The 18,156-nt window shown below is 39.6% G+C and overlaps 1 protein-coding gene across 1 annotated transcript; it reads right to left on the reverse strand.

The window, feature by feature from the left end:
- Positions 1–218: 218 nt before the first annotated feature.
- Positions 219–16,615, reverse strand: LOC120086966 (ubiquitin interaction motif-containing protein). The gene is made up of 7 exons (XM_039043794.2): positions 15,905–16,615; positions 15,333–15,411; positions 3,790–3,941; positions 2,334–2,457; positions 2,004–2,189; positions 1,391–1,462; positions 219–1,302 (listed from the first exon to the last, which is right to left on the reverse strand). The coding sequence occupies exons 1-7, from the start codon at positions 16,294–16,296 to the stop codon at positions 478–480; spliced, it is 1,830 nt and encodes a 609-aa protein (XP_038899722.1). The 5' UTR covers positions 16,297–16,615; the 3' UTR covers positions 219–477.
- Positions 16,616–18,156: the final 1,541 nt, after the last annotated feature.

Consider the following 18,156-nt stretch of genomic DNA (forward strand, 5'->3'; position numbering starts at 1 on the left):
AGAACCTAGATGTTGAGGGGGAGAGAGCCAGCATCAGTAACACAGCAGTTTCACTATACGGAATTGATAAGCATCCAAAATTACTCACCTGATAAAATTATTTGTTCCACCGCCAGAGTCCAGTCATGGAAATTTACTACTGCTACCGATGTTGTGGCGACGAGAATGGCAGTAATGGCTTAGTACCGACCTCCCCAAGTCCAAAGAAACCTTACCAATTGACAGCCAAAGCACAAAGGAAGAAATTTTATATCATTTGAGAAACAAATTACAGATAAGCCTTTGTTCAAGTAATCCAATCCAACAAGTCAAAATCGAATTGAATGTTAAAACTACAACATTACACAGAACTCGTGCACAAACAGCCTGAAGATATAATTACTACATTTTATGCCCATTTGTGTGCTTTCAAATGATAATACCCTGTCTCTTTGCCGCAACATTATGCATTGTGCACAAAGGAAAGAGAAAAAAAAATCATACTATACTAGGAGGATCACCAGCCCAGCTACAAACAGCTCGAGGCCAGCGTGTTCTGATGCAATCGACCAGTGGGGCATGTTGAGATGGTTCCGGTTTAGAAACCTCAACATCTTTACCAGCGGATTCGTTTCCAGTTGAAGCAGAAGAAAGAGGCACATCTGCCATGAATTCCTCTGGAGTCCACCGTGGTGGAACTGAAACCTTCAATTTGGTGAGCCTGGGTCTTTGTATTGGAGTCTCACCTCCACAGGCTATTTGGTTTCCATTTAAATCGGATTTGGCAATCCCATTAAAGTGATAAAGATCGAAAACTTTTTTACCCATCAATCCTGTCGAATCCTTCAGGCCTCCAAAGTTTTTGTCCAACTCCAGAATTGCCTGCCAGAATTCACTCCAGACTATAAATCCGGTACTGCAAAGATGATCAAGTTTCTCAGGTTGAAGTTTGATATTGGCTTCCCTGAGAACTTGATGAAAGCCTTCAACACTGATGAAACCACCACCTCCACTCTGGTCTTGGCCATCAAATGCTTTCCTAATTTGTGACTCCCTTTCTTCCAGTTCATTCTCATCCTGTACAGAAGTATCGAGAGCAAAGAGAACCGTGTAGTGTGACTCACTCCCGACCACCCATATTGGCCATTTTGGGCATTTAAGATATTGGCCAACTTTACAGAAATTGAGAGATTCCAAAAGAGTTAGGAACCCAACTTCCACGCTTTTAGATATGCCTTTTAGGGACATTCCACCACCTAAGTCCATCTTTCCATCAAACACATTAGGGACGGCTTGTCCACAAAGCAGTAGGTTCACGATCTCCTGTTTCATGACAATAAAAATCGTGTATATAGTACAGAAACTGAAGGAAATTACTTGGTTCAATCAAATAGAATCCATATCAAAGAACCTGTGAAGCATGTCCAAATGGAGCAGTGACAAGAGGGAGGCTTGGATCATCCCTGTCGGCTTGTACCATATCCTACAGAAGTAAAATTAAACTGCCATTAACAATATAAAGATCCTAAAAGGATAATCAGAAAGAACTATGCATAATGCAAAGTTCAACTCAATTATCAATCTTTTCCTGCTACATAAATAAATTACAGAAATTATAAGGTCTTGTGGAGAAAAAAGAATCCAGAAAATAGGGCTCACAATGCATAATGGCCAATGGGCACTTGTAACATGCAAAACTATAATTCAGTACTTACAAGAAAGATCAACCACAAAAAAATTCATCACCACTTTGCGAGCTATAAACCAAAGACATGAGCATGATAAGACAAAATGGATGAACACTTGTACTGCCCCAAATCCCTCCTATCTATTTTTCTTGATGGTTTGACTTTCTAGAATATCTAAGTTCTGGCCACCTTTTACAGAAAAAAGCCAAGATACTGCCTTTATGTCAGTAATAATAGAACCAAATCAATTTATTGGTATTTAAAATCTTAAATTCACAGGAAAAATTAAAACCTATTACTAGTTCTAGTTGAATGACCGTGATTTAACAAAAATACCAGTCCTCGTGAAAGCAAAGCAGAAATCAAGAATAGCAAGGCGCCCATACGACTCTGGAAGACAGGAAGAGCTGCATCAAGCCTCTGTAATGCACTTTCCTGTGATGTGCATGTGGTGACTCTCAGCACTTTCTGCAAATCCAAGCCTGATTCTATTGAAAGACCTTCAAATGCATTTGAAATTATCTGTGGAACAGAAAAACATATATTAGATCAAGAATAAAATGAAAACAAGCTCTTGATGGCCCAAAAAGAGAATGCAATCACTGGATTCAAGCATGACCAACTGATTCTTCAGAATGCATCAATATCAAGCCAAATCTAATATACCTCATTTCCTGCACTGTATCCAGATCCTTCATCGCTGTTTCCAGGCACACTTAACGTCGCTATTACAGCATTTCTATTAGCTCCACATAGAAACAATATCTCACTCATGCTTCTGATCAAAGCCCTGCCAAAAGAGTTTACACATTGCTTGAGTAGACAATTTCTAAACATTTAACTTTAAACAATAATCATTCTATGAAAGCTATAATTGCTAGGAAAGTTACATATAATGATATAAATTTGAATCGTGACTTACAATTCCTATTTAGTACAAAGACGCCTTTTAAGAAATTGGTATATTTTTTCTAGTAAGAAATTCAAGCTCTTATTGGTTCCAGAATTCCTTGATGGTGCATTGGAAATAGGAAGGCTATGCTCATGGTCAAGAGCATACCCATAAGATATAAAATTTAATCTTAAGAACAGTACGAATTTACTCCATGCGGTCTGCCCATGGTATGGTGCTGTGTTCCACATGGTGTGGCACTTGTCACAACAAACAATGGTTTCTGTATAAATATATGCACTTTATGCACAACAAATTGTGTGCAAATCCACTTTGAAGTTGACTTATTTGCTCAGCCAATCATCAGAATGTATACGAGGTACCATAGGAGCCCAATATCTCACTAGCACCTTTGTGCATATAGACACATGCACACGTGCATGTATACGTATATAAATGTTTAGAAGAACTAAAGGTTGACTTTCTTTTCTTTTATTTGGAGAGGTAAGGAATAAGCCGGGGATGAGACAAAAACCTCAGTTCAGACCAAAAAGAAAATTAGATTAAATATCATTACACAAAGCATAAAGACTACAAACTTCAATACATGTGTATTCTTAAGCATGTCTGATTAGGTTAACATTCACTAAGCACTTGGATTGCACTTGTTTATGAATAATGAGGATGGGTGGGTTTCTGACTTGAAGTAGTTTGTCCACATTCACAGTGGTGTCATATGCGTTATATCAAATATGAAACGCCAGCTTAAGAATATTAAAAGTAAAAAAAACACATCAACTGCACTTCTTATGCATGATGCAAGTGGACTTCTGACTTTGATAAGTTTGTGTATTTAAGGTTGTATCACGTGTATTAGACAAAAGGCTATGCTCATCCATTGCCACCGAAAAGCATACACACCCACCAAGATGAAGTGCATGACGTGAGAAATTCATTGCTGGAAAGAAAATTCCTAGACTTGATGAGCAACCTTGAAACCAAGCAGTGGCCAGAAAATGATTTATATTACAAAAAAAAAAAAAAAAAAAAAGTGCAAATAAACATGCATTTGAACAAGAGTCCATGCACTACAGAATCTAGCTTGCTCAAGCACACAAGTTCTTCAAGCAGGAAAATTGACAAACTGAACAGAGACACCAACATATTTCCATTGAAACACTAGCGACCAAACCTGGAAAATAGATTATTTACCACACAAAGATTAATCACCTTCTTTTCACTTCCTCAGTAAGAGCAGCAAAATTATTTGATGCAGCACATTCACTGTTAGATAATATACTTGAACCTAAATTCTGTGCCATATTTGATGCAACTTTACCAAATTCGTCCGGAAAGAAAAGAATGTTCTTCAGAACAAATGCCTGTCATAACAAAACCAAATAGGTATAAATAAAATTAATTACAGACCAAGTCAATAATATAAATAGAAAATATCAGACAATATATATGGCACAAATTGTAATAAATACTACAATAATGCCTAAACAGTAGATAAGATAAACGTCATCAAATTAGTTAATTATCTAAAGTAGATTCATTTATGTCATGCAAAACATTTTAATTCAACACGAAGTGGGGGTGGAGGATACGAACCTCTAACCTCATGGTCAAGGGCACGTGATTTATATCAATTGAGCAACTTGAGTATTAGGGTTGGCAAAAAAACCTGACGGGGCAGGGATTCCCCGGTTTTGACCGAGGATGGGGTCAAACCGGGGAATTTATTCGGGGCCCCATCCGGGGACGGGGCAGGGATGGGGACAGTATTCCCGCCCCGATCCCGACCCTACCCCGATTAATCCCCAACCCCGAATTTATATATATTTTTATCCCCTCCCCAGTCCCCTCTCGCTCTCTGCAATCTGCAACAAAATATCCCTCCCCTCTTGCTCTCTCTGTATCGCTCTCGCTCTCGCTCATCCCTCCCCTCTCGCTCATCCCTCCCCTCCATTGAAGTCTTCCACGAATGGGGCCCCACGGGGACCCCGTTTCCCCGATGGGGAATCCCCGCCTTCAAATGGCGGGGACGGGGGCGGGGACAATTTTCCCTACAGGGCTGAGGACGGGGGACGCCCCCCACCCCGCCCCGCCCCGGCCCCGTTGCCAACCCTATTGAGTATGCTCACGTTAGTTGTCATGCAAAAATGAAACTGTTCATAATAAGGTAAAACAATCCCTCCATGTTCCACATTTAGCTACGCGATCAAGAATAGTATATTTAATCAAAAACTTTTACAGTCCAGTTAACCCCAAATTTGGCAGCCATAACTCTTCTACATAGATATCTTTTTTAAGAGTGAATCTTCCTGGCCATTTTACAAGAAGCGCAAGATTCTTATTATGGAAATTACTATAACCCAATCCTTTAAAAGGGATAGGAAGTTTCTCCTTGTTCCAACCAAGCTACCAATTGGGATCCCACTCTTTATTCCTTAACATCCCAGTATAAGTCCCTCTTTATTTGTTAACATCCCAGTATAAGTCCCTCGTATTAGTCAGCTCAAACTCTTTTTGCTCGCTTCGACTTAGCTTATCTAAAGGCATCCACTCGGTGTCCTCGTTCCAAGTTTTATTTTTTATGTGCTTTCAATTCAGGATATCTACAGTGGATGGAATGCTTTCATTAAGCCCTTATAAGCTTTTAAGGCTTTGTTTGTTTTCGGATGTACTTTTGGATGTGTTGTTAGTCTCTTTTTTCTTGGTTTTCCTTGTATTTGCGTTGTTAGCTTCTTTACATTCTTATGTATCTTTGAATTTTTTTAGCATTAGTCTCTTTTTCATTTTTCTTAACGAAAAGTCGTACCCGTTTCTAAAAAAGATTAGTGTTCACGTCACCTTTGTAAAGCCACCAAAAAAGTTTCCCTCTTTACAAAGCAAAGCTTGAAGCTCATATTCAAGAGTACTTTGATTTTTCTCTAATCATCAAGCACAATGTTGTCCGAACCTATCTGCGTCCAACATAGACACTTTGTCAAAAACAAAGTGTACATGCTTCATAGATTTTAGGCCTAAACAATATATGTTCTCTATTATCATATTGTACCAGTAGATTATATGTATGAATATTTTTGTGAGTAAGAGTTTGGAGAAGACTAAATGACGCACGGGGGCGGCGGCAAGGGCAGGGGTCTCAATTGATTAGGAGGAGATGGTGTCAAGGCTGGTTGATCAAGAGCACAGGTAACTTCAGACATGATTTCCTCTAGAGCCGAGCTCTTTGTAACGTAGGGTCACTTGGATAGTGGCTGCCCTTCATTTGTAGTTTCATCCTAAGACCCATTCTAATGGATGAGGAACATACTTGCTCGTAAGGTCAAAATGACCCTACCCTACAAGCCTACAAAGAGTCTAAAGGGCACATCCAAAAACCCTTAGAAAGTGATCACTTCCAATTTGTCCTCCTTTTCTAAATTTGTTAAATGTCTTATAGGGAATGGTTTGAACACTTGTTTCGGGGAAGATTGTTGGTTGTGATAGACCCCTTTATTTTCGTTGCTGGAGATTTTAATGTGACCCATTGGACATGGGAGAAATCTCATGATCCTTCTATCTCTTCAAGTATGTGGGCTTCCAATCGGTGGATCTCTAATTAACATCTGCATAGCATTCTGCTGAGTAATGGTCGTTATACTTGGTCTTGCTCGGTCCCTACTCCATATCTTTCTTTATTGGATAGGTCCTGCTTACTGAATTTTGCCTTAACAAGTTTGGCACAGTTTTAATCAAGTGTCTGGACAGAATTACCTCAGTATCCCCTGGTTCTTTCATCTGGCAACATTGGTTGAGGTCCCTATCCTTTTCATTTTGTGAACTCTTGGCTCCAGATTCCATCTTTCTGTGCATTGGTGGAGGAATGGTGGATTAATATAACCCATATGTTGGCTAGCCTGGTCACGACCTAGTGATGAAGTTATAAGAGCTGGAGTTTTTCCTCCGCAATTGGAACAAGACAGCGTTCTGAGCCTAAGTTACCATCACTTATGTCACAACAACAACTTTTGGATAGTTTGTAGGATAGCGGTCAGCTTAATGTTGAACAGATCTCCTCTCTTTAGAACTCAAGGACACAACTGTACAACCTATAGAACAAATCCTGTTCAAGTAAGGTTGTTTGAACAGATCTCCTCTCAAAATTTGCTTCGTGAACAGATTGAATGTTTGATTGCTCAAGAGCATGTTTGTTTATTGGCAACAACATTGTAAACTGAAATGCCTTAATGAGGAGGATGAAAATAATTGATTTTTTAGCATACTGTAGCTACTCGTAAACATAAGAGTTCAATCACTGAGATTCTCTCTAGGGAGGGGGTTAGTTTATTGTCTGCGGAAGATATTGGGATTAAATTTCTTGATTCCCATTTGAATCTTTTTAGAAAAGATGGGAATCAGTGTTTTCTTCCTACCAATGTGGATTGGTGCCCTCTCAACAATGAACAAGCAGCCAATCTTGAGTGTCCCTTCACAAAGGATGAGGTTTTCAGAGCAATTTTTGCTTTATGCACTAGTAAGCCTCTGAGTCTGATGGATTTATTGCTCAATTTTTTAAGTTCTCCTGGACAACCAAGCATGGTATTTTGGCTATGATTCACAATTTTTTCTCTTCTAGTATTATTGTTGAACTATGGTGCATTAGCCTTAAGGACATATTTGTCTTTTCCTTTTATGCCTATTAAAATTAGAGTTTACCTCCTATTTAGATATGAGGTTGGGGTCTCTTGTATGACATTAAAATAATAAAAACTTCTCTATCGTAGTTTTTTTCTCCCTGTATTAGGGTTTTCCATATAAACCTTGTGTTATCTCTTTTCTCCTTTACTTTCAATATGGTATCAGAGAAAGGTGATGAAACCCTAGCCCCGATAGAAGAAATTCAGTCATCAAACGTGATTGGTGATGGAGCAATAGCCGACCCAACTAAAATGGTCATGATTCAAGTGGTCATGGATCGATATCTTCGGACAATCTTGAACCCAGCACAGCAACAGCTGACTGGGGAGCAGCCGCCGATAGTCCTCAACCCTACAGCCATCGGAGCTGCACCGTTGAGCAGCCGCAGCCGACCCAGACGGCAGGCGGTCCAAACCCAGTCAACACGCTGTTTTCCGCACCGCCGCAGCAGGCGTCGAGTGGGTTCGCTCCAACGTCCAAGTCGGGTCAGCCAAACGTGCACCTGTCCAGCAACCAACCGATCGCGTCCAAGCAACTCCCGCGCCAGCCATTTGCGATTCCTCCCGAACCGTCAGCCGCACATCCTCCCGAGCCGTTCTCGCACCAGTCAGCCGCACATCCTTCAACCGCAGCAGTACTTGGTCGTGCATATTCCAGCAACCGTGTCGAGGTGTTTGGGCAATACCCGATTGAAGCCTCCAACCAGTTTTTTGGTTCCTTCCAGCAATAGGGGTTCCTCCTGAACGTGTATCCGATTCAGCCTCGATATCAAGTGGGTGACTCTATGGGTAAGAATTCCATTCCCATCTCCTATGAGCAGAAACAGTCGAGATCAGAGACCCATGGGGAACTTCAACAGCAATTGGCATGTCTCCAACAACAGATGGCGGTTCTTAGGGCAAAACTGAATGGCCATGAGTCTTCCAGTCTTCCAATCTATTCAGAAAACCCGATAACGGTGTTTCCTACTCTACCTACTTATAATTTGTTAATTGGTACTTTGGGAAACTCTGCAGGAATGATCACAGAAGAGAAGTTGAATGGCCAAAACTACTTCTCTTGGTCCCAAACAATTAAAATGGTCCTTGAAGGGCATCATAGATTTGGGTACTTAACCGGAAAAATACCGTGACCGAGCCCTGGGGATCCCCAAGAGGGGGTCTGGAAGGCAGAAGATTCTTCACTTCGTTCGATGTTGATAAGTAGCATGGAACCTCAAATTGGGAAACCTCTGCTATATTCAGCCACTGCATGGGATATTTGGGATGCAGTTCGTAGGTTATATTCTAGAAGGAAAAACGCAGCTCGCCTATATACTTTACGTAAACAGGTTCATGAGTGCAAACAAGGGAGCATGGATGTAACGTCATACTTCAACCGGATGTCTTTGTTATGGATCTATGTCGGGAGATCATCTAGAACTACCCACATGACAGAATTCAATACTCGAAGATAGAAGAGGTTGATCGTGCGTATGCTTTTTTTGTGGGGTTGCACCCCAAATTTGATACGGTTCAGAGTCAAATACTAGGGCAGAAACCGATACCGTCTCTCAGAGGTTCGATTGGAAGAGGATAGATCGAGTGCAATGAATGGGTCTGGGGTTACCACTGTAGAGTTAGCTGCCTTTGGGGTGAAATCCTCTGGATCTGATGGTGACAAGCAGAATAGCAAAACACCCCAGTATGTGAGCATTGCAAAAAACAGTGGCACACGAAAGATCAGTGTTGGAAACTGCATGGTCAACACCTCTTAATGGTAAACATCACCCCCCAAATGACAAGTCAAAATCTGGGCGTGCTCTGGTGAGTGAATCGGTTGAGGGGGCCATACAACCTCAAACACAACCTCCGGTGACCAACCCAAGTGATTCAGGTACCATAGGGATCGAAACAATTGCTCAATCAGGTAACCCTCAATCCTTTAGCTTTCCTCCTTGAAGGGAATGAGTTATGGATTCTAGATTCAGGAGCGATCGATCGCTTGACTGGCTCATCTGATCAATTCCTCTCGTACTATCCGAGTGCTGGAAATGAGAGGATTCGTATTGCAGATGGGTCCTTCGTTCCTGTTGCTGGAAAAGGCAAATTGTCACCATTTCAGGGATTAATTCTACAAAATGTCCTACATGTGCCAAAAATTTCTTACAACTTGTTATCAATAAGTAAAATAACAAAAGATTTGAACTGTAGAGTTGTCTTCTCATCAGATGCTGCTTTGTTTCAGGACTTAAGCTCGGGGAAGATGATTGACACTGCCCGATATGACAGGGGCCTCTATTTCCTTTCTGAAGATGCTTCCTCCAGGAATTTATTTAGAACTAGTCTTTTATCTTCATTTACTATGTCTGAAAAAGATTATTTATTGTGGCATTTTCGTCTTGGACATCCAAGTTTTCAATATATGAGATATTTGTTTCCTCATTTATTCCATAATGTGAATATTTCTTCTTTGTCTTGTGATGTCTGTATACGTGCTAAACAGTCTCGTGTTTCTTTTGTCTCTCAGCCTTATAAACCTACCCAGCCTTTCCACTTGATCCACAGTGATGTTTGGGGCCCTTCGAACATCTCTACCCTGTCCGGTAAACAATGGTTTGTCACATTCATCAATGATCATACCCGACTTACATGGGTATACCTCCTTGCTGATAAATCCGAGGTTCTGTCTACCTTCCAACAATTCTATACCACTATCTTAACTCAGTTTAATACAAAGATTTTCATCCTTCGAAGTGACAATGGACGTGACTTTGTCAATCACACCCTCCGGGAATTCCTAACGTCAAAAGGGATCATCCATCAAAACTCTTGTGCTTATACTCCGCAACAAAATAGGGTGGCTAAACGAAAAAAAATCGTCATCTCATTGAAGTTACTCGTTCCTTGATGATTTCGACGTCTCTCCCATCGTACCTATGGGGAGACACAGTCCTCACTACAGCCATCTCTCATTAATAGGATGCCTTCGCGTGTTCTAAAGTTTCAAACACCCCTTGAGTGCTTTAAAAAGTCCTGCCAGTCTACACGTCTTACGCCTGAAGTTCCTCTGCGTATGTTTGGGTGGACAACTTTTGTTCACACTCATGGTCCTCATCGAACTAAGTTTGCCCCACGAGCTCAAAAGTGTGTGTTCATTGGGTATCCCCTTCATCAGCGAGGCTATAAATGTTTTCACCCACCTTCAGAAAGTACTTTGTCACTATGGATGTCACGTTCCTTAAAGATGAACCATTCTTTCCCGTTAGTCGTCTTCAGGGGGAGACCACGAGTGAAGAGACTAACAGTTCCACATACTTTGTACCTATTAGTTTCAATCTTGAGCCTAGTTCTCCTGTTCCTGAACCCAGTCTATCTAGTCCCGAACCTGGTCCTGATATTCCAGGGTCTGTCCTCTCTGATATTCCAGTGTCTGTCCTCCCTACTGGACAAATGCCCTGGATAACATACTATAAGAAGAATCTCAAAAAGGAAACCCAAGAAATTCCTGTTGTTCTATCGGAAAGTGTCCAAGCATCGAAACCAGCTCAGGTTCAAGATCTTGTTGTTTCAGAGAATGTCCTTGAAGAGAAGTCCGGACGCATAGAAGATGGTGAGACGAACTCAGAGAAGGTTGAAATTACAGGAGGTAATGAGGTGCTGGAAGACTCTCAGGAAGGTGAAAAATTGTCCCAAAAGCTTGATACTGGAGAGAGGCCGACGAAAACTGGCAATTATGATACCATTCTTGATATGCCAATTGCTCTAAGGAAAGAAACCAGGTCATGTACAAAGTACCCTATGCACAGTTTTCTGACCTACAGTAACTTGTCTCCTATTTTTAAGGCTTTCACTACTCAACTAGATGCCCTAGCAATACCTACCAATGTGCATGCAGCCATGGAAGTTCCCGAGGGGAGAGTAGCAGTAATGGAAGAAATGAAGCTCTCGAGGCGAACCAGACTTGGGATTTAGTGGCTCTCCCTAGAGGTCATAAAACAGTTGGTTGCAAATGGGTGTTCACAGTGAAGTATAAGTCTGAAGGAACACTCGAGAGATATAAGGCTAAAGTGTTCACTCAAACGTATGGGATTGATTATTCAGAAACTTTTTCCCCTGTGGCTAAGCTCAACACGATCCGAGTTATTCTGTCTATTGCCATGAATAAGGATTGGCCTCTACATCAACTAGATGTAAAAAATGCTTTCCTAAATGGTGAGTTAGAAGAAGAGGTTTACATGAGTCCTCCTCCAGGTTTCAAAGCTAAATTTGGGAACCATGTTTGCAGACTCAGAAAGTCCTTATATGGGTTGAAACAGTCTCCGAGAGCGTGGTTTGATAGGTTCAGTGTTTGTTAAATCCCAAGGGTTTGTTCAAGGGCATTCTGATCACACATTGTTTACCAAAAAATCACTATTAGGAAGATTGCTGTTTTGGTGGTTTATGTTGATGATATCATTTTATCAGGGGATGATACGGTAGAAATTATTAAACTAAAACAAAGGATGGCAGGCGAATTTGAGATCAAAGATATTGGTAGTCTGAGGAATTTTCTCGGGATGGAAGTGGCAAGATCGAAAGCAGGAATATCAGTGTCTCAATGGAAGTACACTCTGGACCTATTAAAGGAAACATGAATGACTAGATGCAAACCCATTGAAACTCCTATTGAAGTCAATGGCAAACTGAAAAACATTACGGAAGGAGTGCCTGTAAATAAGGAGAGGTATCAATGCCTTGTAGGAAAACTGATTTACCTGTCTCATACTAGGCCCGACATCTCCTATGTTGTGTGTGGTAATTTAGTTCATACAGAATCCGTATGAGAAACACATGGAAGCAGTGACTCGAATTCTAAGATATCTGAAGTCTACCTCAGGGAAGGGTTAGTTTTCAGAAAATATGAGACACGGAGCATTGAAGCATATCCTGACTCAGATTGGACAGGTTCAATGAGAGATAGAAAGTCAACCTCGGGATATTGTACCTTTCTATGGGGAAATTTGGTGACCTAATGGAGTAAAAAACAGGGTGTAGTTGCCATAAGCAATATGGAAGCAGAGTATAGAGCTATAAGTCTGGGAGTGTGTGAAGAAATATGGTCACAGAAAGTTTTGGCTGATCTTCACCAGACAGTCCAGGTCCCATGACGTTGTATTGTGATAATAAGGCTGCCATCAGCATTGCCAACAATCCAGTACAACATGATAGAACCAAGCACGTTGAAATTGACAGACACTTTATTAAAGAGAAGTTAGACCACGGGGTAATCTGTATTCCCTATGTCCCTTCAGTCCAACAGGTTGCAGATGTTCTTACCAAAGGATTACCAAGACAGACGTTTGAAGCTTGTGTTAGCAAGTTGGGTCTTGCTGATATCTACGTCCCAACTTGAGGGGGAGTGTTGAAATATGGTGCATTAGCCCTAAGGGCATATTTGTCTTTTCCTTTATGCCTACTAAAATTAGGGTTTCCCTCATTCTATTTCTATCTGAGGTCGGGGTCTCTTGTATGTATGACATTATAATAATAAAAACTTCTCTATCGTGGTTTTTCTCCCTGTATTAGGGTTTTCCACGTAAACCTTGTGTTATCTCTTTTCTCCTTTACTTTCAATAATTATACATGCATCATTGAATGAGACCTACATCTGTCTGATCTTGAAAAAGGTTAACTCTAAATTTTTCTCCGATTACCTCCCTATTAGCCTAGTTCCTTCCTTGTTCATACAAAATTATTGCTCGAGTTTTTTCCAATCATCTTAAATGGTTTTTTCCTTTTACTATTGCTGCCAACCAGCTGGTTTTTGTGGCTAATAGACAGTTCCTCGATGCTTCACTCATGGAAAATGAGTTAATTGATGACGGATTCTTCTATAAAAAAGCTAGTGTGGCTCTTAAGTTAGATCTTGAGAAAGTTTTTAATACTGTGGATTGGGATTTCTTGAATTGTGCTTTAGGCAAAAGGTTTTGCCCTCTTTGGCGACTTTGGATTCGAAGTTGCATCTCTAGTGCCAACTATTCTATCATTATTAATGATCGTCCTTGAGGAACCTTCCCGTAGTTCACCAAGGGGACCCTCTATCACCTTTCCTCTTCATTTTGGTTGCAAATTGTCTGAGTCATCTTCTGAAGCATAGTGCATCTTTGGGTCTTCTTGCTACTCATGCTATTGGTACTTCATCTTTCTGTTTGAATCATCTTTAATTTGCAAATGACCCTTTATTGTTCTCAATTGCAGATCCTGCTACTATGCAACACCTTTTTTATATTGTTTGTATGTTGTATCTTTGAGCATGCTTCAGGATTAAAAATTAATCTCTCTAAACGTGAGTTGCTTGGAATTAATGTTCTTGATTCTGATTTTGAATGGATGTTGAACATGTTTGGTTGTAAATGGGGTTGCTGGTCGTCTACCAACTTAGGCTTGCCTTTCGATGGGAATCCTAGGAATAGCTACTTTTTGACATCCGATTGTTGAGAGGATTCAACAAAAGCTTCATATTCGAAGTATGCCTTCATCTCTAAAGGTGGGAGACATACGCTCATTTAGGCTACTCTTTCTAGCACGCCTACTTATTATCTATCCTTGTTTCGTGCTCCTTCGTTGATCATCAATAATCTACAAAAGATGGTTTGAGACTTCTTTTGGGAAGGTTTTCATGGTGATGGTGGTATGCATAATGTGAACGGGGAGATTGCATAGCATTCTCAATTAATGGGTGGTATTGGTATTGGCAATTTTCACCATCGTAATTCAGCTCTTTTGGCTAAATAGATTTCGCATTTCCTTGTTGAACGGGATACTTTATGGCAGCAGTTAATTGTGGCTAAGCATTAATTGATAGAGTTTGGCCAACATCTAGTTATTAAGGTTCTTGAAATTCCCTATGGAGATTTATTTGTCAGACTATTTGCTTGGTTGCTAGTCGTGCTCAACGTCGCATTGGTAATGGTTCTTCTACTTCTTTTAGGAAAGATTCCTAGCTCAGTTGGGGCATTATCTCTAGTACGTTCCCCCATCTTTTTTGTCTTGCTCTACACCCTTGATAATATTGCGGTTGATGTGTGGATTGATGATTCAGCTTCATGGGATATGCACCTTCGTCATAATCTTAATGATTCGGAGATTTCTAAATGGGCTAATTTATCTCATTACTTATCTTCTGTTAGCATCCGCCCTACATCAAATACTTGGACTTGGCCTATTGATCCCTCCTCGACTTTTACAATCAAATCTCTCATGGCGGATTTGGTGGGTTCGGAGATTCTACTAGGAAGGATCTTTACTCTATTATTTGGCAAGATCGTTATCCAAAAAGATCAGGATTTTTCTTTGGGAGCTTAGTCTTGGTGCTACTTTTACGACTGATAGACTAAAAAGGTGGATGCCTTACATGCATCTCTCCCCCTTTTTTATGCCACTTATGTCATTGACATGTTGAATCTCCACCTCACTTATTTGCTCATTGTTCTTTTGCAAGTCGCTTTTGGTATATTATTTTGGAAGCTTTTGGCTGGTCTTTGGTTTGTCCAAATTTTATATCTGATCTTCTTGCTTCTTTATTAGTGGGACATCCTTTTGGTGGTCCTAAAAGAACAATCTGGTTGGCTATTGTGTGAGCGTTCTTCAGGATGCTTTGGAGTGAATGTAATGGTCATCTATTCAGGGATCCTCCTCTCCTTTTGAGTGGTTTATGGATTTGGTTTAGCTAATGTGTTTCTTTGGTGTAAATTTATGCATCCTTTTACTCATTTAGTTTATCTTCTTTTCTTTTTTTTTTCTTTTTTTTTTTTTTCAATTGGAGAGCTTTCTTGTAATCACCTTCAATGAAATGTTTCTTACTGCCTAAAACAAAGTCTGGCAGGTTGCATCAGCATATTCACATGCAAAGCTGTCACTAGCCTCGGATTTTCATTTTTTTTTAACCAACGGCAAAACAATAAATGGGGAAGGACTTCAGAAGTTTGCTGTGGATACCCATAAATGCACGTGCAAAGTAAGAGAAAGGCAGATATTTTGAAAGCATTACGATTTGCAACTTAAATGTCAAATTAGATGCCGTGAGATATACTAAAGACTATATTCTGAGAAATTAAGGATTACTTGGATAGTTGCTAAGACTCCACAGGGCCCACCTTCATGCTGCACTAAGCCCATTGATGTTTCTGGATCGGGGCTAAACCTAAAGAAAGTCATTTACGTATTAGCTAGTATGGGTATTGAAATGAACATGTCATATATATTTTGACTCTTTTAAAACTCAAACTAACACTGCTTGAACTAATTTTTCCAAGGAAAGAAATGATACATTTCAATCAGAATACAATTCAAATTTCCCAATCATAGTTTAAACAAGTGGAAGTGGACCACAATTGATGAATTCAAGGATAAAAAAGAAATGCTGTAATATATCAGGAATCAATGTCAGATACATGATGTATATCAACCAAAAAAAAATGGCACCTTTCAAATTTTTAAACTGTGACGTCCTATTCTAAGTATAAGCCATCTATACCATTGCAGCCGTCTTATTCCACAATAACGTTCCTCTATCATATAGAAATCAAGTAGCAAAATCAATAAATACAGCAGAACCAGAGCATAATATAAGACTAATACCCATCCTAAAACTTAAACTTCTCATAGAAGGCGATGCTAGTACAGATTTAGCACACCTTATGCCCTGATTACTCCATTGCGCAAGTATTTCTTTGGAAACCTCGTCCCCGAACACCATCGAAAACAACTGGTTCGCTTCAATCTCCAACAATTCCTTCCCCAAATTCACGTCCTTCACACTTAACTCCTTCCCTTTCTTCACCGACTTTGATGCAGAACCCACTGCTACGGAATAACTCTTAGCGGCCAACATTCGCTTCTCAGCAGCAGCAGCCATAAGCTCCCGCTGCAACCTACGACTCTTTACTTCTGGAGACTCCTCCGATGAGGAAGTCGGAGCTCCGAGTGGGGAATCCCTGGGCTTGCTCCGTTTAGGTTCCGGCGGTGAGTGCTGCTGCATGCTCATCCGTAGAGCCGTCCGGAGGTCTTCCTCCTCCTGATCCGCCATTGAATTCCCACAGATCGGGGAGCAACAAGCCCTAGCTTAAGCCAATTAAGGCAACAATTCCAACAGCTTAAATCAATATCATATATCTTTGTTTTGAGGATTGAAATCAAGCGAAAACAGGAAGAATTCGATGAGACTGCCAAAGAATTCGATCTTAGAAGAAAGCAGGTGACGGAAGAAATTTGTACTGCAAATTTGGAAATGATGGATTGAAATTTCTTTTCTTTTATTTTCTTTTTTCTTTTTTCTTTTTTCTTTTTTCTTTTTTCTTTTTTTCTTTTTCCTTTTGCCTCCCGAATTTCGGATTGTAAATTTGTATGCAATTGCGGGATGGTCCGAGTGGTCAAGAAACGGTGTCGTTTTACTTTGGCTTTTGAATTTCGCAGACAGATTTTCTAAATCGCCATTGCTACTTTTCCTTTTTTTTTTCTTTTTTTTTTCTTTCTACCATTTATTATTGGTTGAATAATAGCTGTTTTGGTTATTGCCTTTTTTAACTTCTGATTTGAATCGTGGTAACTTGGTTAATCCTTCTTCTTAATTTAAGAGTTCTTTTCCTTTTTTTTTTCTATTAATGATGACGCTTTTGAAGGTTCTTTAGAATCAATAACTCACTTCTTATAAATGTATGAAATCTACATTTTGCTTACGTCAGAACGTACTATCGCATTTTAAAGTATCGTTGAGAATGACCATGTTTATCGTAGTCATAATACGATGATCAAACTGTGAGAAATGAAAAAATAACACATTTTATAATGTATCACGTTGAGGATGACCATGTAACTCTACCAAAATGGTCATCTATATCACGATTTTCATGTTTTTCACGGAAAAAAACAACAAACTGTGAGGAAAATGGAGAAAACACACAAGAAAAATAAAAATCGTGATAGAAATGATAATCACGTTAGGGGTACGATAAACATGGACATCCTTAGTGCGATACGTTATAAAATGCGATAGTGCACTCTGATGTAAGCAGAAGTTTGGATTTCATACATTGGTGGGGCACGAGTCATTAATCATATACGAGTCTGTGAATTGGTCATCCGTACAAAAAATTCTTATATGATGTTATCTATTATAAAATAATAGTACCTGTTTTGGAAAGTTTACTAGAAGGAAATGGAAATGAAGGAATGGGAATTTCTGTAAAGTTTACTAAAATCATGAAATTAGTGAGTTGGGCTCACTGTCAAATTCAGAATCACTCTCTTCCTTCGTACAAGAGAATCTCATTCTTGTTCAAAAACTAATTGAGAAATTGCTAAAAATAGGGAAAATTTGAGTGGATTAAAGGGTTTGGGCTAGATTTTCATAATAAAGACTTTTGGGTCAAATTGACATATAATATGTCCATTATGCCCTTAAGTGAAAAAGGTCAACTATTTGTTTTTTTATAACACAAACGTGATTTCCATCCTTGTTTCTTATATTTTCTTTAATTTCCCTAAAGTTTTTTATATGACCATTTAGGGCATCAAATTGTTTATATTTTACTTAATTCTTTATATAATTTTTGTATTTTTCAATTTTATCCTTTCTATGATACATTAAGTAGTTTTTTTTTACCTCAAAAGAAAAGTAGGAATGTTTTTATCATTTACTATGATGTCAAATGTGACATTAGGGTTTTCATTTGGAGACTATTTAAAGTCTTGCTATTAGATTGCTTGATCATATAATGATGAATTGAATTTTGGCATTTGAGTTTTTTCTTTCAAATTTAGTCAGGAGCTCCTTGAATTCACAATCCATGTGTAAAGTTGCATGGTGAGAACACTCAAGTGGAATTGATTATTCCATCTTGTAAAGTGCTCGAATCTTGGGCCAAGGAACTTGTGCTTTATCTCAAGA

The sequence above is a fragment of the Benincasa hispida genome, chromosome 9 (assembly GCF_027475165.1).
Source record: "Benincasa hispida cultivar pf3 chromosome 9, pf3_genome.v1.1, whole genome shotgun sequence".
Lineage (NCBI taxonomy): Eukaryota > Viridiplantae > Streptophyta > Magnoliopsida > Cucurbitales > Cucurbitaceae > Benincasa > Benincasa hispida.